General features: G+C 43.8%; 1 protein-coding gene across 3 annotated transcripts in view; it reads left to right on the plus strand.

Moving 5' to 3' along the window:
• Window positions 1–23,777, plus strand: part of phkb (phosphorylase kinase, beta) — an 87,950-nt gene that overhangs the window by 43,388 nt on the left and 20,785 nt on the right. For all 3 annotated transcript variants that reach the window (XM_056248450.1, XM_056248449.1, XM_056248448.1), the window contains one exon: window positions 22,298–22,353. In XM_056248450.1, coding sequence (XP_056104425.1) covers window positions 22,298–22,353 — 56 coding nt within the window. The remainder of the gene's footprint in view (window positions 1–22,297; window positions 22,354–23,777) is intronic.

Consider the following 23,777-nt stretch of genomic DNA (forward strand, 5'->3'; position numbering starts at 1 on the left):
GTCATGTTCAAGAAACCAATTTGAAATGATTAGAGCTTTGTGACATGGTGGAAGTAGCCATCAGAGGATGGGTACATGGTGGCCATAAAGGGATGGACATGGTCAGAAACAATGCTCAGGTAGGCCGTGGCATTTAAACGATGCCCAATTGGCACTAAGGGGCCTAAAGTGTGCCAGGAAAACATCCCCCACACCATTACACCACCACCACCAGCCTGCACAGTGGTAACAAGGCATGATGGTTCCATGTTCTCATTCTGTTTACGCCAAATTCTGACTCTAACATCTGAATGTCTCAACAGAAATCGAGACTCATCAGACCAGGCAACATTTTTCCAGTCTTCAACTGTTCAATTTTGGTGAGCTCTTGCAAATTGTAGCCTCTTTTTCCTATTTGTAGTGGAGATGAGTGGTACCCGGTGGAGTCTTCTGCTGTTGTAGCCCATCCGCCTCAAGGTTGTGCGTGTTGTGGCTTCACAAATGCTTTGCTGCATACCTCGGTTGTAACGAGTGGTTATTTCAGTCACTGTTGCCCTTCTATCAGCTCGAACCAGTCTGGCCATTCTCCTCTGACCTCTGGCATCAACAAGGCATTTCCGCCCACAGAACTGCCGCTCACTGGATGTTTTTTCTTTTTCGGACCATTCTCTGTAAACCCTAGAGATGGTTGTGCGTGAAAATCCCAGTAGATTAGCAGTTTCTGAAATACTCAGACCAGCCCTTCTGGCACCAACAATCATGCCACGTTCAAAGTCACTCAAATCAACTTTCTTCCCCATACTGATGCTTGGTTTGAACTGCAGGAGATTGTCTTGACCATGTCTACATGCCTAAATGCACTGAGTTGCCGCCATGTGATTGGCTGCTTAGAAATTAAGTGTTAACGAGCAGTTGGACAGGTGTACCTAATAAAGTGGCCGGTGAGTGTATATATATATACACACCACCAGGCGACCGTACGCATACTACGTAAGTCGACTTACGCCACAAGAGTAACTTGTGACATGTATGACGTAGGATGTAGGAGTATCGTAAGCTTAGATGCCTCTCGCGGTTTAAACAAATAGGGCTGTGCAACAAACTGAAGCTCCTCTTCTATTATATAGAAATGTTTTGCTCTTTCCTCTGAGCTTCCGTGTTCGGCATTACATTGTGCGTCGGGTCGTGTTAGTCTTCCACCGTAAATCGATGCGTACGTCCTTCTGTCGGAAGCTAGTGATTATAGTTTATAAAGTTTTAAATATGAATATTTTTCTTACACAAACGCATCGCTTCGCTTCAGAAGGCCTTTATTAAAACCTGTTAACCTTCACCAGTGCGTGGGCGCTCTGAAGCGTTTTTTTTTTTAAATAGTTCAAAGTTACTATCATATTTAATGTTATTAACTTGACAAACTATACATCATTAAAACGATATAAGACTCAAGTTTCAGTATTTGACCACTATTGTATTCTGAGAAACTTATAGTGACAGTTATGTCTTAATTTGTGTCAGGAGTTATGAAATTAAAAAACGAGTCGTTACCTTTAATATGAATTATGAGCGTCAGCTGCTCTCATTCAGAAAAAAACTCCCGTGCGATCGTCATGACAGTGCTTGACAAAACAACGTCCATCAGGGCTTTTAGCTCAAACATGTGCAGATTTGGAGAAATATTGATAGATTCTCATAAGTTTACATCAGATTTCTATAGACAGGAATAATATTTATTGAATTTATACCCAAATGCGTCGATGTAATCATTTTGAGCGCTGGATACTCTGATGTGTGTTATCCATTCATACTGAGAGTCTGGGGCGCTGTTGCACAGTAAAGTCCATATATGGATCACATGAAGAAGAGCCATAATCATGTGACATTCAGGAAGTCCTGACACATAAACAAAGCTATCCGAGATCGCTGTAAAGTGCAGATAAATATGTTTTGAAGACAATAAACATGATTGCAATGATATTTGATTTACCTGTGTTCTTCGAGTCATGTCAGGTATTTTCATAATAATAGATTATATGTATAATGTAATGCTAATCGAGATAGACTTTCAAATTGTGCAGAATACAATAAAATAATATATTTTCTATCAGATTTTTTTATCTGAAGCCAAATCAGATTACAGAAAGTTATTTAAAACACTCGACTTGCGCTGTAAAGTAAGTTTGGAGCACAAACATAGTTTTATTCTCATAAATTGTCGTGTATTGATGGTGTGCTAAGCTAACATGCTAGCTAGTACTGAGCACCTGCTACCTAACTTCGGTGTAATTTTTATGATTTTTTTTCTAAATAAGAATGCTTACTAAAATGTTTCGTTTTTCAAAAAGGGCATTTGATACAGTTTCACTGTGAAGTGAGAACTTTTATAAAAGAAATGAGGGATTGAAACAGTGTGAATTGCTAGTCGTTAGTGATTATAATGCAGACAAAAGAAAAGCATATTTAGAGCAATAAACAGGCTGGAGAGGTGTGAATATGTGCAGGGGAGACTGACACTGAATGGGGCTCGTTTTTGCATCACAAAACAATAGAGGCAATAGACTGAATAGATGCTTATAAGATGACAATAAACACCAGTCTAATCAAAATAAAGTCATATGACATGATCTTGAAAAACATTGAACTAAATACAGAGTTTTAGACTTATCATCTTCAGATTTTAAATATAACATGGTCAGACATGTGGCTTTAGCTGCAGTGCATTTCTAGATTGCTACAATGCCAACTTCAATTTTATTTTCATGAAGATGTTTCATAAAAATAAATGTATAATAATTTTACAAAACTTTGAAGCTATTTATAACTATTTTTTTTCATTATGACAATAATTAATTCTACATTTACAATAAACTTCCAGGTGTCAGCTTTCAAATGAGATCTTACTTGTGCTTTTAGTACAAAGGGTTCATGAACTGTATCTGTTTCGGTTTGGGAATGCCATATCTGGGGATTTTTCAAAAATGGGGTTGCAGGTTATTAACCCCCCAGAACCATGTTGAGCGCTTTTATCATGGATTGATGCACTTTAATGGACTTCAAAAGAGAAACAGCCATTCACTGCCATTATAAAGCTTGGAAAAGCCAGGACATTTTTTAATATAACTCCGATTGTATTCGTCTGATAGAAGAATCTCATATAAACCTAGGATGTCTTGAGGGAGAGTAAATCATGGGCTAGATAACATTTTTGGGTGATCTATCCCTTTAATTATATATTGCCAGCAAAATCCCCCTGAATAACCTCAGTCCTAGTTGAGATGTAACTGTAATTTGACTAGTGTTGGCTTGGAAGTGCAAGTTTGTTTAATCAGAGGCGGTGTTTTATTCATGAGTGTTGCACCGCTGCATGGGATAGTGGGAGGAGCCATACTGCTTTGAAGAAGGGCACTGCATATTGCACAGTAATGCGTAATGTGCTTGTCTCTTTGCTTTTGCATCAAAGGCTACACTGGCTAAGGGGCACGTTGCCGTGACTGCTGTTTATGTGATGTGTGCATGTGCAGCAGGGTATGTTTGTGGATTGGATGTAGTCATATGAATTGTCAGTTTATGTTTGTCTTTGTATTACGGCCTGTCTTTTAACACCTTTATGCGATAATTATGTGAGTACTCATGCACTACATGATTGAATATGATTGCCAGTTTGTGTTTATGCATAAGTTGTTCTCAGCCTACACTTTTCCTCCTAACATCTCCCATACTTTGTCCCCAAAATGAAGGCAGATCTTCATTCTGAACCATGTCCTTGCTCAGAGATTAGACAGGCTTTTTTTCCTGATTGATGGATGTACCCTCTTTCAACAAAGCACAGATGGAGCTCAGTTTAAATTTAGAAACGATTGTTCAGCAGAGCAGCCAAAGTGCAGGAAGCAGCCTCGTCTTTTTGCCTTTTAAACACAGAGAACAGCTTTTGAAATGCTTCCCTCGCTCACATACACAAGCTCAGGGAAAGAGGCCTACTTAGCTTTGAAGGCGCTGTATTTTTCTGATTCATATTTAATTTGTGCATTAAGACACATGTATTCCAGCTCAGTCCCATTGTTTTGTTGGCTCTTCTCAACAACTGTGTCTTTTAATGTGAAAACACAGGATGTTACTGCGGTATGTTTTATTGGAAGTGATTGTTTGGGGTTTGAGTTTAGGACTATGGGGATTGGACGCAACTCGTTCCACATGAAATCTCCTGTCTGCGTGTCTTTTTCATATGAGTCACTTCATAAACACCCCGAGGGAATTCCAGAACACACCACAAATAAACACTACAAATGGTGAAGACATATCAGTGGCCATACGGCATGGACATACGCAGATGTTCAAGGTTGTCTGTCTATCCATCCATCGATCCAGTCTGTCTGTCGCTGAAACTGTAGAGCACAGCACTAACAATGCCAAGGTCATGGGTTCAAAGCAAGGGCTGACAAAATGTGTATCTTGAATACAATGTAAGTCACTTTGGATAAAAGCATCTTGTGAATGTATCTAGCATTCGTTTGTTCGTGCGTGCGTGTGTGTTTTGATGTCCTGAAAATATTGATGGAAAATTTCCAATGGCCATCACTACACTTGCATTCGCACCCACATGAACACATAGCTCTAAAGCACCTCAATTGTCCACCTTCATGCTGAGAGACACAAACAAAACACTTCACAGTGCAGGAGAGAACGATGATGGGTTGAAAACATTGAAGAGAGAGTAAAAGAAGGGCTGTACATTTGGGCAGGCAACATTCTGTAATTCTGTGCTGACGGCCATGTGGAAACATATTTGTTGTTGGAGCTGAAAGTCTTTTCTCAAACGTCTTCGGAGTGGTGACAGATGTGTTGTATATTTATCACCGACAGCCAGCAGACGTGATGAATGTGGCAAGATATCATTTATGTGTCACTCACTCAGTTAGTATAACTCCACACTTTATAGTACGAGAATCCAAATCCAGTGTCACTCTGATGCTGTAATGTTTGGAGTATATTTCACTGGAAAAATATTTTGGCATACACCTTTCCATGTCATCTCCTAGTAAGTAATGGTGATCAAGCATTCTTCCAGCCTGATGCATGGATGCATTCAGCAGCCAACTAGTCAAGACAAACAAAATTACGCTGTTATTAGGCTGTGAAATCTAAAAACACTAAGGCTTTTTAAGAGTAAAGTCCAGAAGCTTGCCTCTGTTAAGTTTTGTTGGTTTGGGAAAGAAAAAGTTCAGACTTATTAATAATCATAGATGAGTTCAATTGCGATAAACAGTAATGCTATATCAGGATGTGAGACCAACACTATATTAAGGTTAGGGTTTATTATTTGCTTCAATGTTATAGGCAATCAGCACTTTGTTTGACATGACAAATCAGATGCAGTTGAAGGCCTGTTTACACCAAGATGAATATTATGTGTGAAATGTTGGTGTGATAAACATTTTAATTTTAATGTTAAATGGTTAGTTCACCCAAAAATGAAAATGATCCCATAATTTACTCAATCTGAAGCCATCCTTGGTATATATGACTTTCTTCTTTCAGCCAAGCACAATCAGAATTATATTAAAAAATATCCTGTCTCTTCCCAGCTTTATAATGGGAGTGAATGGTAACTGAGATTTTGAAGTTCAAAAAAGTGCATCCACATAAAAGTATTCCATACGGCTCCAGGGGGTTTAATAAAGGCCTATAAAGCTTGGAAGAGACAGGATCTTTTTTAATATAACTCCGACTTTGTTTAGCTGAAAGAAGAAAGTCATATATACATTTTAATAATTTTCATTTTTGGGTGAACCCTTTAATGCATCTTTTCAGACCAACACAAACATTTGCATGTCATTTTCTTATGGAGAGGTTTTCTAATCTCTTTTTCATCACACAGTGAATAAAATTGGCCAACCAATACGTTTTGTGCTTTTGGTCACGTGCACAGAGCCTGTCATGATTCTGCCATCTAGTCCATGTCTTTCTTTAAGTCTTGGGGCAGGATCATGACAGACCCATGTTTTGTTTGCAAGCACATGGCCTTGTGTTTGGGCTGTGTGCTTGTGTTGTCTTGTTCCCTTGCCCCGCCCCCTTGTTATCCTCGTTTTGTCCTTATTACCTTATCAGTATCACCTGTTGTCATTAGTAGTTTCTCCCTATTTAATCCCCTTGTGTTTGCTGTCCTGTGCCGGTTCATTATCATACATTGTGAGATACTACCTGTGAGTACCCTGTCTTAGTAAATAGTCTTGTATAGTTTTCGATCTTGTATCTGCTGTCTGTTTATAGTCTAGTTTTTGTCAAGTGTAGTCTAGTTTAGTCTTCCCTCGTCCGTCTTGCCTTTGTTTTCCCCTGTTTTCTGTTATCAATAAACATTGTGTGATTGCATACCGTCTGCGCTTGGGTTCATCTGCTATCCTCATGACAGAGCCATTGTTGTTACATAAAACTGTGACTTTGGTGTGCTTGTGTAACCCTCCCCAGCCGGGTACACTCGTATAATACTATCAAAGGAGCCCTGGTATCCCAGCAGTAGTAAAGTGTAATGTCTGGTCCTTCCCCTGAAGAATGGATAGATAGCTACAAGAACACTACAAGAATAATTTGTTATATAGCGCGGTGCCTCCAATTAATAAACATATATTGTCATGTGTTTGAGAATAGAACTACGTTTCACAACCAAACAAACGCGAGAAGTGATAGGAAATAACGGAAGATCACGCGTGCGTGAGACCGGAGTTCTCGCGCGACACTGAATTTGTTATTAAAAATGATAGCCTACAAAAAATTGTCTGTGCACTGATTTGTAGCGAAAATGAAAAAATAATAATAAACAGTTTATGCAGGAAATGGTTGGGAAGACGAGGGGAGCAAGGACTGTGTTTTGCAAAGAGAGTTGGGGGTAAATAAATAATTTTGCAAATGTCCTGCTGTTGCTGCTGGTCATGCAAATGTTTGTGCTTTGTTTATGTTTGATATAATTGTAAATATATCTATATCTATTAAAATACTGATATTCTGGTCTATAACTCCTCCTCCTCCTCCCTGTATCTTGCTCTCTTATTGGCTGTCGGTCATCGCCGATGTAGTTTTCAGTCAGAACACATTCACACAGCAGGATTGTGAATCGCCGACAGGTCCAGATATTTAGCATGCCAAATATCTCACGGGCGTCGGCGACTTGTTGGCGATTCGCTCAGATCGCGTCTTTGCTCATTCACACTGCGTGATTGTCACTCGCGTGAACGAGCACCGATTTGCCTGTGATTTCGGGCATTTGTCGGCGATTTCTCAAAACCTGTCGGCGAGCCAAAATCGGGGCTAAAATCGTGCAGTCTGAACTCGGCATAAACCGAGTCTTTGCAGTTCCCTCATTACAAATCTTGTTCACATGTATCAAAAACAGATGGCCGTACGGTGTACGGTGGCCGAGAGGTGCAAAACAAATCACAATTATAAAAACAAAATAACAAATCCAAAACCAAAATAACAATTCAGAAAACACAACAACAATTCAGAAAACACAACGACAATTCGGAAAACACAACGACAATTCATTCAAAACGGAAAAGGTAGGTATATTTTGAGAATGTCATACTTGTCGCTGATTGGACAAGACACCTGTCAATCAAGCCAGAACCGGAATCAAGCGATTACTGGAAGTACCGAGGGTAGAAAAGCGATTCGTTTCGTTTTTGGTATTTTAATCAAATAAACTGTCAAATCATGTGTACATATTTTTTCAGTACCGCATGAGCTCATATTAATTTTAATATCAACTATCTAAAAAGTGTGCATCATGCCTGACATCTACATCATGAACAATTTACAGATGGTTTTATGACTGTAAGTCATTAAAATGCTATTGAAGTTAGAAACGTGTGTACCAATGTCATATATAACTTTAGAGACGGTCACGGTCCCTAAATGTACGAATATCTAGGCCAGCTTAGGCCAGTAACGTTAGCCTATACTTCACAGGGAATCACTTAGCGTAAAACTTTGCGCGTTACGTTCATATTCTGGTCCATCTGCTTACCTGTAGGCTATTAATATAGCCTAAATCCCAATAAGGTGGGAGTTTGGTCTTTTATTGTACTGTGTTTTGTCCATTGAGTTACTTTAAGTGTCCTGACCGCAGGGTGATCAATCCTGGACAATGACGTATTGAGAACGACTCGGTTACTAACGTAACCTCGGTTCCCTGAGAGGAGGGAACGAGTATTGCGTAATAGCTTTACGCTATGGGAAAACTCCTTTTCTCGAGAAATATTGAAGTCTTTATGTAAAACGCATTGCAGCTGCACAGCATACAGCAATGAGCGAGGCAGCTCGGTCATTGGCTGTGCTGCGGCAACTTGCACGAACCAATGACGGGCCGACTCTGAACCCGCTTCCAATGAGCGTGCTTCGCGCCCACGCGCGTCAGAGCCCGCCAAGATGGGCGTGGCCAAGGGCTATATATTGGGCGCCCCGTCGTCTGAGTTCTTTAGGTTCAATCGACTGAAGCAAACTGACCAAGCACAAGCACGGCAGATTACGCAATACTCGTTCCCTCCTCTCAGGGAACCGAGGTTACGTTAGTAACCGAGTCGTTCCCTTTCGAGAGGTTCCTCCTATTGCGTAATAGCTTTACGCTATGGGAACGCCATGTAAAACGCCGTGCGTGCTGACTTCGCTTCTACTAAGCCGGAGGCCGGAGCCTGAGCCTTTGAGCGAAGTAATTATCCAACGAGCCAGCCGAAGGCGGGTTTTATAAAGGACAACGTGGAACGGCCCGATGGGCGTCCAGAGACACACACAAGCACATTTTCATGTACTGTCATGTATGAAAAATCCTCCACATCAGTTTCAAAGATGTGATTCTATGAGGGAGGAGACAATGCTTAGCATGTACACACCCCAGCCTATGATAGCTAGACCGACAGTATGTTAGAATGCAATGAGGGGACCTGTAGGTTATAAAACCTGATAAATGTGGACGGTGAGGCCCAGCCTGCAGCCGCACAAATATCTTGAATGGGTATCCCACTCGACCACGCCCACGAGGAGGCCATGCCTCTCGTAGAGTGAGCTCTGATGCCCAAGGGGCACTGAAGGCCCTTGGCTTCATAAGCCAGCGCTATAGCATCAACTATCCAGCGCGATATTCTTTGCTTTGACACAGCCAGACCTTTAGTGCGGCCGCCAAAGCATACGAACAACTGCTCTGTCTGTCTGAACAGGGCAGAGCGTTCCAAATATACTCTGAGTGCCCTGACCGGGCAGAGTAAATTAGCGTCACTTTCGTCTGCTGGGGACGATAGCGCGGCCAAAGATATCACCTGTGCTCTGAAAGGAGTAGAGAGCACCTTAGGAATATACCCGTGTTTTGGCCTGAGGACAACCCTGCTGTCGTTAGGTCCAAACTCCAGGCAGTTAGCGCTTGATGACAGCGCGTGCAGGTCGCCCACTCTCTTGACCGAGGCGAGAGCCAGCAAGAGAGCAGTTTTGAGCGAGAGCTGTTTAAGGTGCACAGTTCGGAGGGGTTCGAACGGGGCACGCTTAAGTGCGTCCAGGACCGTGGCCAGGTCCCAAATCGGCACCGAGGGGGGGCGTGGGGGATTCATCCTCCTGGCGCCCCTCAGGAAACGAACAACTAGGCAGTTTTTCCCTAGTGTGCGTCCTTCGACCGGTTCATGTGATGCCGCTATGGCAGCCACATATACTTTGAGCGTGGAGGGGGTGCGGCCTGCCTCCAACAGCTCTTGTAAGAAAACGAGCACACTCGGCACTTCGCATGTCTCAGGATTCAGGTTCCTGGATTTATACCAGTCACTGAACACCTTCCATTTCTGGGCATATAAGCGCCTCGTAGAGGGCGCTCGCGCCTCAGTGATGGTTCTCAACACTCCACTGGGGAGGTTCCCGGGAATCCGTTGAGGGGCCACGCATGGAGGGCCCACAGATCGGGGCGGGGATGGAGGATCATCCCGTTGGCCTGCCTGAGGAGATCTAGCCTCAGTGGAATCGGCCATGGGGCAGATTGCGTCATCTGCATCAGTTCTGGAAACCACGTCTGGTTCTTCCAGAGTGGGGCTACCAGGAGCACTGCACATTTTTCCTCCCTGATCCGACTGATGACCTGAGGTAGCATCGGGGCCTGGAGGGAAGGCATACAGCGGTCGGCTCGGCCAGACTTGGGCGAGCGCGTCTGTGCTCTTTGAAAAGAAGAGAGGGCAGTGCGCATTTTCCTTGGAGGCAAAGAGGTCGACCTCTGCTCTGCCAAAGGTTTGCCATAACCACTGAATCGTCAGGGGGTGGAGAGACCATTCTCCTGGGAGAACTTTGTCTCTGGACAGCATGTCCGCTCCCTGGTTCAGAACACCTGGCACATGCGCCGCTCTCAGCGAGCGCAGGTTGCGCTGGGACCATAGTAGGAGCTCCCTGGCCATCGAGTGCAGGGAGCTCGATCTGAGTCCACCCTGACGATTTATATGCGAGACTACCGTCATGTTGTCCGTTCGGACTAGGACGTGCTCGTCCTTCAGGTACGGGAGCAGGGCTCTGAGAGCCAAAGCGACCGCTTTCAATTCCAGACAGTTTATATGTAGGCGCTTCTCCGGATTTGACCACAAGCCGGAGACAGGCCTGCCCTCGTAAAGGGCCCCCCAACCTATTTTGGAGGCATCTGTCGTGATCATTTTTCTCCTTGTGTTCACGCCCAAACTCACGCCGGACTGATACCAGTCGACAGCTTTCCAGGGCGTCAGGGCTTTTATGCAGCCGTGATTTGCTCTGATTAAAAAGTGGCCCGAGCGCCATGCGTGAGTGGGGACACGGCTCTTGAGCCAGCGTTGGAGAGGACGCATGTGCAACAATCCTAGCTGGAGTACAGCTGATGCTGAGGCCATGAGACCGAGCATCCTCTGAAATCGCTTGACGGGGGCGCGCGCACCCGCTCTGAACGATGTTGCAAGGCGCCGAATAGTGAGCGCGCGCTCTGATGAGAGGCGTGCTGTCATCTGCACCGAGTCTAGCACTATTCCCAGAAAAGAAATATTCTGGCTGGGGGATAGCATGCTCTTTGCAAAATTGATTTTTAGACCTAGGCACTCTAGATGACTGATAATCCAAGACCTGTGTGTCACTAACTGGCTCTCTGATTGTGCTAGTATTAGCCAATCGTCGAGATAATTCAGTATTCGCACTCCCCGCTGTCTCAGGGGGGAAAGTGCTGCATCCATACATTTCGTAAATGTACGGGGTGCCAGTGACAGGCCGAATGGTAGTACTGTGTACTGGTATGACTGTCCCTCGAAAGCGAATCTCAGAAATGGCCTGTGATGAGGCGCTATTGGAATGTGAAAGTAAGCGTCTTTCAGATCCACTGACAGAAACCAATCCCCCGGGCGAACTTGCGCGAGGATATGCTTGGTTGTTAACATTCTGAACGAGCGAATCATTAAAGCTTTGTTCAGATGTCTGAGATCTAGGATGGGGCGGAGACCGCCATCCTTTTTCGGGACGAGAAAATAGCGGCTGTAAAAACCTGCCTCGCTCATAGAGGGGGGCACTGTTTCTATAGCGCCTTTCTCTATCAGTTTGAGCATCTCGGTGCGTAGAACATGTGAAACATCTTTTCTCACTTTCGTCTCTACCACTGCTGTGAAGCGGGGCGGTCTGCGAGCGAATTGGAGCGAGTAACCGTGTTTTATTATGTTCAAAACCCATTTCGGCATGTCGGGGATATTTTCCCAAGCTTTCGCTCGCACAGATATGGGCTGAATGCTGGCCGGGGGCGTGTCGCAGTGACGTATGGCCCCCGCCAGCGAATCGTTCTGTGTAAATACCGAGTTCACAGCTGTCAGCGGCGCGGGCGCGCGCTGAGCAGCTTTGTTGAATGACGAGTGCAGGGGTGCGTGTGAGATTACAGGCACGCTCGCTGTAATGCTCACAGAGTGAGATGGGGAAATGTTTAACACTGTGTGTATAGTGCTTATGGGTGGGGGTGCATAGACTGTGGTAGGCACGCGCGCCACTTTCATAAAACTTCCCGCTCGTGGCGGGAGGTTTTTGGCCATATAAACAGTGTTTGTGAGCTGGGGTGCGTGCATAACAGCGGGCACATGCGCTACTCTTATACAACTTCCCGCTTTTACTGGGGAAGTGTTTATAACTGTGGGAACAGTGCTTGTGTGTAGTGGTGCATACGTAACAGTTGGCACACAATCTACATTTATGGGGCGTCCAGCCTGAGCTGGGAAAACATTTGGCACTGAGTTTACAGTTTTGATATGTGGGAATGCGCACTTTGGTGTGGACACGTGACCCTTTAATGACACAGGCAGAAAATAGCTCTTTATGTGATTTCTGTGTGTCGCCGTAAAAACGGCGTTTGTTTGCAGGTGGGCGAGCTGTGTGGCTGGCACATTGGCTGCTGTATAGACATTTCCAGCCGCCTGTGAGGGGACTGGGTAATGCTTTAAACGTTTTGGAGAGAACGGTCCGGCTCTTGCGAGACACGCGCTCTCCCTTTTCCTCCCTGTAGCTAGGAGGACTTACGAGGCTCTGGGTTCACCACAATCCTGGGCCGAGGTCCCCGTCGCTCGGGCGGCTGTTTCCTGTTGGCGGAGCGCGAGCGGCGTCGAAAATCCGTTTCAGGTTTGGGCTGAGAAACGGGGGGCGCCGTCTTAGCTCGCTGCTGCTGAGGCGGCCGTTGGCGGCTCTGCGACGAGCTAGATCGCTTGGGCAGGAAGTGACGCATAGCCTGTTCGTCCTTACGGGCTTCGGTGAAGCGCTCGGCGAACTCCTTCACCGCTGGTCCAAACAGGCCGCTTTGGGAGATAGGCGCGTCGAGAAATGACGCCTTATCTGCATCCTTCATTTCTGTTAGCGTCAGCCACAGATGGCGCTCAAGGACAGTCAGGTTAGCCATAGCACGGCCGATGGATTGGGCGGTGGCTTTTGTAGCTCGCAGCGCTATGTCAGTGGCGCTGCGTAGGTCCTTAAATGCCTCAGGATCGGGTCCAGACTCGTCCATACTGCGGAGAAGTTTGGCTTGAAAAACCTGGAGGACAGCCATAGAGTGAAGCGCTGATGCAGCTTGGCCGGCGGCGGCGTATGCGCGACCGGCGAGAGCTGAAGTAGATCGGCAAGGCTTCGAGGGATGAGAAGCTTTAGCTTTCCATCCAGCGTTGGAGGGTGGACACAGATGATTGGCCACAGCTTCCTCGAGGGGCGGAGTCCCCTCATAGCCTCTTTCTTTCGCGCCGTCCACAGAGGAGAGCGACAAAGAAAAAGAAGGCTTCAGGCGAGCGGAGTGCGGGGCTTTCCACGACTTCGTGAGTTCGTCGTGAACTTCCGGGAAGAAGGGGGAGGGTCTTTGTCGAGGGGCCTGTCGGCGCCCCTGCAGGAACCACTCGTCCAGTCGGCTGCGGGCGGGTTCTTCCGGGGAAGACCAATCGAGCCCGAGGTCTTCCACGGCCTTAGAGAGAATGCGGACGATCTCAGAGTCCATGCTGGAGCCCGCGCTCGTGCCCGCTAATGTCGATGGCGCGGGGTCGAAGGACGAGCCCGGCCAATCGTCGGATGCAGCATCACAGGAAAAACTGTCATCCTTATCATCGTCATCCCCTGACGCGCCAAACGAGACGAGCCCCATCGCTCCGCTGGAGGGGTGCTGGTCCGCCTGTGTGAACTGGACTGGCGGCGGGGAGTCTTCGGGTGGTGGTGAAGCACGCGGGGATTGGCCCGGCGTGACATCACTGCAAACCGCGTGCTCCGGCGGCCTCTGTGAGCGGCGTTTTTTCTTTCGCGGCTCGACTAGAGGAGATGGCAGCACGGAAGAGGTGGGCTCTTTCGCGGTGAAAACGGCGAAGCGAGCGCGCAGCTCGGTGAGGCCCAGGGCGTCACACTCGGGACATCCGCCTCGAGTAAGGGCAGCCTCTGCGTGGTCCGGTCCCAAGCAGCGGGCGCAGATGATGTGACGATCCCCGTCCTGAAGAGGGCCTCGACACGAGGCGCAGGAAGGCATTTGAAACAACGCCTTGGAAATTTGACTCTTTTAGAAAAAGTGTCGCGGGGGCGAACACTGATAGCTTTGTAAAAGGATATAGATGGTGCGCGCCGGATGGCTTAGCAGAAGGGCGATCGAAGGCGGCTGAAGGCGCCGGCGTCCTCGAAGCAGTCCTGCTGTAGGCTTGTCGACGGCGGCGGCGAAAAGACTCCAACAAATCCGGAAGATCCAGCGAAGAGAAGGTTCTTTGCTGAAGGAGATTAAATCTAAAGAACTCAGACGACGGGGCGCCCAATATATAGCCCTTGGCCACGCCCATCTTGGCGGGCTCTGACGCGCGTGGGCGCAAAGCACGCTCATTGGAAGCGGGTTCAGAGTCGCCCCGTCATTGGTTCGTGCAAGTTGCCGCAGCACAGCCAATGACCGAGCTGCCTCGCTCATTGCTGTATGCTGTGCAGCTGCAATGCGTTTTACATAAAGACTTCAATATTTCTCGAGAAAAGGAGTTTTCCCATAGCGTAAAGCTATTACGCAATAGGAGGAACCTCTCGAAAGGGAACTAAACAACCGAGAGAAATATATGTCTACTACTTCAGATTTAATGTTTGATCTGTACATCAGCATCGGGGAATAACATTATAATCTCGTTCACAGTAGAGAAAGCTGCATGTACAAAAGTAACCGTGAAGACTTCAATGTAAAAACCTATTTTTTTACAGTCTATGGTAAAAACGAATCGCTTTTCTACCCTCCGTACTTCCAGTAATCGCTTGATTCCGGTTCTGGCTTGATTGACAGGTGTCTCGTCCAATCAGCGATAAGTATGCCATTCTCAAAATATACCTACCTTTTCCGTTTTTAATTAATTGTCGTTGTGTTTTCTGAATTGTCATTGTGTTCCCTGAATTGTTGTTGTGTTTTCTGAATTGTTATTTTGTTTTCTGAATTGTCGTTGTGTTTTCTGAATTGTTATTTTGTTTTCTGAATTGTAATTTGTTTTGCACCTCTCGGCCACCGTAGATATGAAACGCCTCAATAATAAACGTGACAACCCGCAAACTTAGTCTCTAAACCAGTGCATTTGAAATTGCCATGAACCGTTGGTGCACTTTTTCTCCAAACGATTTGATATTCAACAGATCTCAGTCCAACTGTACTCACTCATTTGCATGCACACGTGTAATGTGCGAGGGCAGTCCAAGGTCCCGAATAATTGTATATGAACCGAAACAAAAATCAGAATTGATTTCTCAACAGAACAGAACAGAAATCTCAAATCGACGATGCTCGATGAATCGGTCCTCCGTTAGGCCTTGGGTGAATGTCCGCCATGAGCCCCGAACGTGTCCTCCGCTCTCCGTCGTAATTTCCGATCGAGTCCTCCACCGCTTGAAATTTCGTAACGAAACTGGTAAACATCTCAGTTCGGACAGCGCAGAGAGGGATTAGTTTCTGTCCAAATTAATGCTTATCCAAAAAATGATCACGCACTCTTATCTCCTTCTCCGATCTTTTATTCTCTCTCTCTCCGGTGATCCCCTAGCCTGGGAAAACCCAGACAACTTCCGGCAAATTTAGATTTGCTCTGCAAGTTAGTCTGGCAAAGAGCTCATTCAAGCCCATTTCTAATCCGTCGAAATCGCGGCACCATCGGGCTTTACACGATGACGACAGCACAGCGACGGTGAAGCAGATTTTGTACATTTACAAAGATGGATGCCGCCGTGAAACTAGGGGTGTGACGGTTATAGTTGAACACCGTCATTAGAACTCTATAACCGCCAAAACCATGTTATTAAAATATTTTTTTTCACAAACATTTTTTATCATAGAGAATGTTTAAATACTAATGTCAGCTTATGAGGGAATTAGTTAGTGGTGCTTCGGAGGCTGCTACTGCTGCAGATGATTCAGGAGAGGCCTGTGCCCCTTTAAGTTCATTGCAAGGTTTTGTTTACTGTGTGTGATTTATTTAATGGAAAGCACATTCACTACTAGTTGTCTTGCTGTTAATTTGAAATAAACGTAGAGCAAGTAGCTAATCAGTGTCTGCTCGTTTATTCAAACTAAGTTGTTCTATAACAGACGAACGTCGCTCTGCATACGTCATCTCCTTCATCGCTCTGATTGGTTTTAGGTCTATCCAATTGCGCCCAGAGGCATTTGAGATACGTCCGTTGGTGACGCCCCTTTGGAAATGATTTGTCTATGAAGCTTTGCCAGACCATAACTCAGTTACAACTGAGAATGGTCTGGTTTTAACCAGGCTAGTTTGCCTCAGCTGTGTTGTAGTTTGCTTCCCATTAAAACGGGGGCGATAAGTGCTCGGTGAACAGGGCAAATAACAGCTTTGGGTTAAATGACATTGGCACAGCTATTTTGTGGAGGCAGTGCAGTGAGTCATCACAAGGGTTGATCAACAGAGACTATACATGCTAATTCTGCCCTGCGTGAGGGCTGCAGAGGAGGAGTATATTTTGTTCAGGTAGATAGAAGCAGGTTGAAGCTGCCCTTGATGGATGGGAAGTGAATGTCTGGGTATGTTATTAATCTGTGACAGGTGCAGAAGGATTCAAAAAAGTGAAAAGGTGCAGTATAACTTCAGTAGTTTGCATTGCGCCAAGAACAACAGTGAAACAACTTGTATATAAACATTAGGATTAAATCATCACCATTAGTGGCACCAAACAAAATTGCAAAACAATCAATTGCAAAACCATAAACATTAACATTTAGCATTAGCCAGATGCTTTTGTCTGAAGCGACTGAAGGCTGGGCATTATACACTTTCCGACTGAGGATCACACATGGCAGGCAATCAAGTCGTCCCGAATGCAACAAACTCCTTGCTAGGAATAGGATACGCATTACAAATAAAAACAACGTGTCTTATAAAATTGGTTTAAAATGTAAAATATGTTTGATATTCTCTGACTGTGCTCATCATACACTACACAATTTTCAGTCAAATCACTTTCGGCAACTGACTCGTACAGACTGGAAATTGGGGCAAAAATCTATGCTAAATGTAGTAGTCTAGACTTAACAATGCATTTGGGGCATATGTTTTATCTGATTCTCTGGGAACACACAAACATACTCATGACCATGGCAGATGAGCAATATGAATCACTTTTTTCTATTCCTATTGTTTCTGTTGTTGATCACCACAGAATTTATTTTGACTTAAATTTCAGCTTCAGTAAATAATATAAAATACATCACAATAATAGTCTAAGGGGCAGATACTGTACATTTGTACATTCCAAGTCTGTCAGTGCATTTCTTTGTTTTGTTTGTATAACGTGAGGTATGAAATATGTGCCAGCACACCCTATTATGCTGGAATAGAAGAAAGTACTTTAGCAGGGAAAAAAAAACATATTTCACCTTTGATATGCACATCTTTTCTCACAGCAGTGTAGTTATGGCTTTGTAGTGATGGCAGTTGGTGGTGTACAAATTCCTGCAAGTCAAGTCTACTATTGTTACTCGTGGGAGCCCCCATGGCCTGTACTCTGCAGACTCCTGAAGTCTCTCTCTCTCTGTACTGCAGCTGCAGACAATAAACTATGAACAGATCAATAGGACTAACAGTGATAAGAAATGCTCTCTATTAATGTCTCTGTTATCAATCAGTCAAATGACCTCTATTCATAATGTGGCTTCAAGAGCCCCATGGTCAAACAGTCAATATTTACCTACCTCTAATGACAAATCTGTCAGACTCTGCAACTTTAGGAACATTAATAAATTGAAGACCGAAACAAATGTCACACAAAAAATGAGGAATGAGGAAAGCCTCTTGCAACTTACAGTATAGCAAAATTATGCTGTATCTGCAGAAAAGCATAAATTAGTCCTCAAAACACAAAACCTATAAGGCAAAACCTATAAGGCACCTATACCGTGATGGTATCAGATGGGAATATTGTGGTACTCTGATGTATACATATCTATGTAAGATTACCATATTTATATTCATATGTATTTACTAGCACTCCAACTTCAAATACTACTATAGTCAATAATATGCTATAGTCAATACGGTATAGTATAGTTGTGAGGTTGGTAAGCAATTTTAATGTGTGATGGCATCTTTTGAACATTTGCCGCTTTCACTAATTCAACAGTCATACATTGACGGGCTTAGACTCTAATAGTATGTTAAGACTGACTGCGGTGTAAGCCGCTCCTGAAAATTTCATATCTGATCATGCAAAGAGCACTTGAAAAACCTCCCCTTCGGAAGCTAAGTGATGTTTTCACAGATTCTGGAGCTGCTGGAATTGAGATGGGATCACTAATGGCAAAACTCCACAGCTTGTGAGTGTATCACAAAGGTGTAAAAGTACAGACTAATGAAATGCTATAACTGTTGCCTCAAATGCAATATACTGCAATACAGAGTTCACATATCTTGTTATTAGCATGCTTTCTGATTCTGCAGACAGTAGCAGCAAACCACAACACAACATTCTACATCAGCGTTGGTCACGTGGCAGTATATGCTCTATTTCGACAACCTAAAATGAGCCATTTTCCTGAATCCATTCTTATGGTAAATTATTGCAAATGTTTTAGAGCTATAAAGATTTTATTATATCTCAATTCAAACTAAATGGAAGTTTAAAGATTCTATTCTAATCAGAAGGCCTGAAATAAGCCCCTTCTCTGTGAATCCTTATGTGATAAATCAGTGCAAACCCAAAGGACTGTCTCTTAGAGATATGATGTGGATAAAGGAGATCTGGCAGATCCACAATAGCATTGTAGTTTGTTCTGCCAAAACAAAAACATTAACCGATGTGAACTGCTGCTCTTTAGGATGCCTAATGTACCTTTAAGGATCAAAATTCAAAGAAGTCTCTTTGTTGATGCAGTGAGATAGTTCTCAATGTTAAACACTGCAGCTGGTAAGTTTGGGAGCTGTTTGCATTTTAGGTTACACATTTCAGTTGATAAAGCACCCCATAAAGCTAAGAGATGGAGATAGAAAAATTCATCTAAAGTCATGAGACCATATTGAAATTCTGGGATTACATTATTTATTTAAAACTGCAAATAAACAAAGAGTTTTAAGATTTTGAAATTTTTTTAATAAAACAATGAAAAATGTAAAATTTAAGCATTGGCCTCAGATTTTTGGACCCCTATGTAAAAAAACCTCTTTCCAAAGTAGAATGTAAAAAGTGCTTACTTTTTCAACTCCATTCCACATCTTATAATAGTTTGAGGGGCTCCCTATGCAACAGCGCACGTCTGGCCACAATCACCTTAAAGAAATTGAAAAGGTTGGGGATTGGACTTTGGAGAGGGTGGGAGTGTAATAGTGAACAAAGGCTTGCTGTGAATTCGATACACATCACCCCTCTCTAGAAGGACCACAGATATATTAGATCTAGTCTGCAATCCTTATGACAAGAAGACAAAAAAATCAATTTATATTAAAGCGAGGCAGGTGAAAGCCTCAGGAGTCTGCTGCTTGTCAGCGGTGTTGTATGTGATGTAATTCCCATAAAGACGCAGTGTGTGGAGTGAGAGGAGATAAGGAGGCTGATTACTAATACCTGTAGAGCTGCTCCAAAGGAAAGTCTGTGCAGAGCGGTTTCAGGAACAGGTTAGGACTGTGTTTTTAAGACTCTGATAAAACACACAGTCACAAAAGTAATATGAAAGAAAATGACACCGACCTAACATTGACACTTTTGTAATTCATTTCACAGGCTCCCTATCCAAAAATCATTAAACATCAATAAAGCACACCAAAAGACATTAGGTTTAGATGCACTTCTGTGTCTCACTGTATCAAGTGACACAATAATTCAGTATTTCAATGTTACTTTATTAAAATGGACTGACAGGTTCTGATTTGGGTACTGATCTGGAATGGGTCTGTTATTGGTTTGGGTTGTAAGACCTGTTCACACCAACACAAATGTTCAGCACAGAAATGCAGCCCGATTTTCACACTTCATTTGTCTGTTTGAAGATGGTCTGAATGAAAATCCACTCTCTAACAGTATAGGTGACACTTATGGAAATCAGTTACACAAGGGCACAACTTTCCTTTTTTTGTGTGTGTGTTTTTGCCTTTATTGAGATAAAAAGTAGATAACTGACAGTAAGTAAAGTGAGAGAAAGAGGGTGGCAGGACTGGGAAAGCCGGGACTCAAACTCTGGTCTCCCGAAGCGCAACCGCGCTACACATCAGAGCGTTGCCCACAAGGCTATTGGCTCGGACAAATGGCACAGCTTTCCATTTCTAACACCTTCTTGTTCACAAAAACAGCCAGATTGTTTTTATTATTATGTTGTTCAAAAAACAACAGAGAAAGAGAGTCGTTTCCAGATTCTTGCCCTGCTATTTGCTTAGCCAAATTCTCTGTTCGTGTAGCCTTTTTGAAAATTCAGGGCTATAAAGAAAATACACAATGGTAGAGTGTTATATTTGTATTATTAAATTTTTTTCCTAAAAAGGAAATGTTTGTTTAAAAGTTTTGTCAATGTAAGCTTTGTAACAAGTGTGTATGTTAAGTTTGGTAAAAAATATGTGGAAATTGTATGTGTCTGCTCTTGGCCAATGAGAGCAGGTGCTACTGGGGATTGAGGGGGATCACTAGCCTGGTTAAAACCAGTTGTAACTGAGTTATGGTCTGGCAAAGCTTCCAAGACAAATCATTTCCAAAGGGGCGTCACCAACGGACGTAGCTCAAATGCCTCTGGGCGCAATTGGATAGACCTAAAACCAATCAGAGCGATGAAGGAGATGACGTATGCAGAGCGACGTTCGTCTGTTATAGAACAACTTAGTTTGAATAAACGAGCAGACACTGATTAGCTACTTGCTCTACGTTTATTTCAAATTAACAGCAAGACAACTAGAAGTGAATGTGCTTTCCATTAAATAAATCACACACAGTAAACAAAACCTTGCAATGAAATGTGCAATTTAGACGCGCAAACTGGGTGCCGGTGCGGTGAGACATACATGCTCGGGCAGATTCGGCTTGAATCGGGTTATCCTCGGACGCTGCGCCGCGCGCGCTGTTACAAAAAAAGCCGTGCACACAGCCAAGCGAACTGGTCTTGCGCACCGAACGCATCATTTTTGCTGCTGCGCTCGTGCGGGCGCGTCGGGTTAGGGTTAGGGTTAGGGTTAGGGTTAGGGTTAGGGTTAGGGTTAGCCCTACTCCGTGTCAGCGCGCGCTCTGATCGGTAAAGGGGCACAGACCTCTCCTGAATCATCTCCAGCAGTAGCAGCCTCCGAAGCACCACTAACTCCGCCTCCGTTTCCCTCGTAAGCTGATATTAGTATTTAAACGTTCTCTATGATAAAAAATGTTTGTGAAAAAAATATTTTAATAACATGGTTTTGGCGGTTATAGAGTTCTAATGACGGTGTTCAACTATAACCGTCACACCCCTAGTTCCACGGCGGCATCCATCTTTGTAAATGTTAGATTAGAAATGGGCTTGAATGAGCTCTTTGCCAGACTAACTTGCAGAGCAAATCTAAATTTGCCTGAAGTTGTCTGGGTTTTCCCAGGCTAGAGGCAAACAGCCTCACAAATATAAGTCTTCCTTTCAGACTAATAAATCTGTCTAACTTTTGACACATTTTAGCGCATTTGAAGGTTTGTTATTTCCATATTAGCTGGCTAATATTATGGCTTTGGGAGTTGTAGCTGCAGGGGGTTGGTAAACGCTGTACATTTTTGCAAGAGAAGTGCCTGCAAACCTCGGTTATCATTTGTTTTACCGTAGCACCAAGCAGAATCGCAGAAATAACGATTGTTTTGAAACAGGGAAGCCTGCATGTTGCAATCTCGGAAAAAAAAGACAAATTAGCCATTAAGATGCTCTTGCAGTTTTGGAGTTGTGGCTGTGGAAGGTTTAAATGGATTCAGGGTGTCCTCTGTGTGTAGGCAGAGGGCTTTAGCCACTGATTGATATGACCCAACCTAAACCTTCAGCAATCAGCAGCTCATTATCTCAGCGAAATTACTACATCATCCAGCCCAAACGTCTGTAATGAGCTAGCATGAAGAATCAGGGCTCTGATCCACCATCATCTCCCTCATCTTTGTCTGCAGTCTCTCTTTCTCTCCCTCTCGATGAAGCTTGTTTTTCCCCTATTCCCTCCAGCCACAAAGTCATCGGTTATACTCTAGGTGCTCTGACTTTCTCACTCTTAAGGTCTTTCTCTCTTTTCTTCATTTTTAGTAAAGTCACTCACTCCTGAACTCACAGACGATGGATTTTACACTCTGTGCCCTTGCCTTTAAGTCTTCTCCATAGAGGCCCAAAGTTTTCCAATACGTCTTCTTTGTTTGTTTCCTGCAGGGTCCCATTGTGAACGATGTGGTCATTCATGTGGCCCTGATAGCAGAAAGTCAAAGGTAAATACATTTCTCATCTCTCTCTCTCTCTTTCTCTCTCTCTTTCTCTCTATCTCTCTCTGTATCTCTCTCTCTCTCTCTCTCTCTCTCTCTCTCTCTCTCTCTCTCTCTCTCTCTCTCTTTCTCTTTCTCTCTCTCTCTCTCTCTCTCTCTCTCTCTCTTTCTCTCTCTCTCTCTCTCTCTTTCTCTCTCTCTTTCTCTCTCTCTTTCTCTCTATCTATCTCTCTCTGTCTCTCTCTCTCTCTCTCTCTCTCTCTCTCTCTCTCTCTCTCTCTCTCTCTCTCTCTCTCTCTCTCTCTCTCTCTCTCTCTCTCTCTCTCTCTCTCTCTCTCTCTCTCTGGTCTAATTGATGCCTTCACATTAATTATTGGGCTATTCTGTAGCCTTCATCTATCAGCACTCTCATTTAAAGCTTTTCTGGGAAGAGGAAGTGGTGAGAGAGGTCATGTGGCCAGCTGGTCCCAGCCAGACCCACTCTGCAGTTCATTTAACATTGTTCACCCCAGCACTTAACCCACCTTTCCCCTTCTTCACACTGCAAACCTTAATCAGGATTACTTGTCCAACTCGACCATCATACCTTCATTCAAAGCATCAAATTCCACTTAACACCTCACCTTCCCTGCAAAGCTGAAATAATGTTGTTAAAATATTATAGTGTATGCTGGTTCTGGTTGCTTGTAAACATGCAATTTCCTTGAACCCCTCAGCATGAGAAGTACCTGCAGAGCACTCATTTATGTACATTTCCGGGAATAGTGAACTGAACGGAAATAGTGGTGAACAGAAACGACAACAAATAAAATGGTTGCATTCTCATTTACTCCAATAGCAAAAGAAAAAAAAAATCAAAATAACGTGACTGACTTTACAAAAGAGGAAAAAATTATAGAGTGGTTATGTTTGTCAAAAGAGAGAAAGATGTCAAATTTGCAATCAGTCCTTCAGCATTTGTATTAGAACCATTCACACAGAAGCAATGACTAGTTTTATATAATTTAATTCGAAGGTTATTTAACACTTAGCTTTATAATTTTACATTACATATATAAAAAAGAAAATAGTAAAAGAAAAACGTAAATCTAGCCAATTAATACCCGTGGAAACATGTTATCACAGTCTGTGGTCAATTAAACATTCTTTATTTACTCTTCTTCACTAGCTTACTATTAAATTAGCCTACCATTAACTTATAGTCTGCTAGCCTAGTGTACCATGCAGGAGGATACACATTTTATTGAGATGCAAAATAGAGTGATCCAGGGATGGCGTCAAAACCCGGACGAATAATCTGCCAGTGGTTCCTATGAGACTTTCCTATGGGTTTTTATAATGGGATTTGTCCATTTATGAGTAAAATAAGGTCTGTGGTAAACATAACTTGATGATACTTTGTTGTTTCTACGGCGTAAATTAAACACACC

The sequence above is a fragment of the Rhinichthys klamathensis genome, unplaced genomic scaffold (assembly GCF_029890125.1).
Source record: "Rhinichthys klamathensis goyatoka isolate OS25496 unplaced genomic scaffold, OSU_Roscu_1.1 h1tg000055l_1, whole genome shotgun sequence".
Taxonomy (NCBI): domain Eukaryota; kingdom Metazoa; phylum Chordata; class Actinopteri; order Cypriniformes; family Leuciscidae; genus Rhinichthys; species Rhinichthys klamathensis.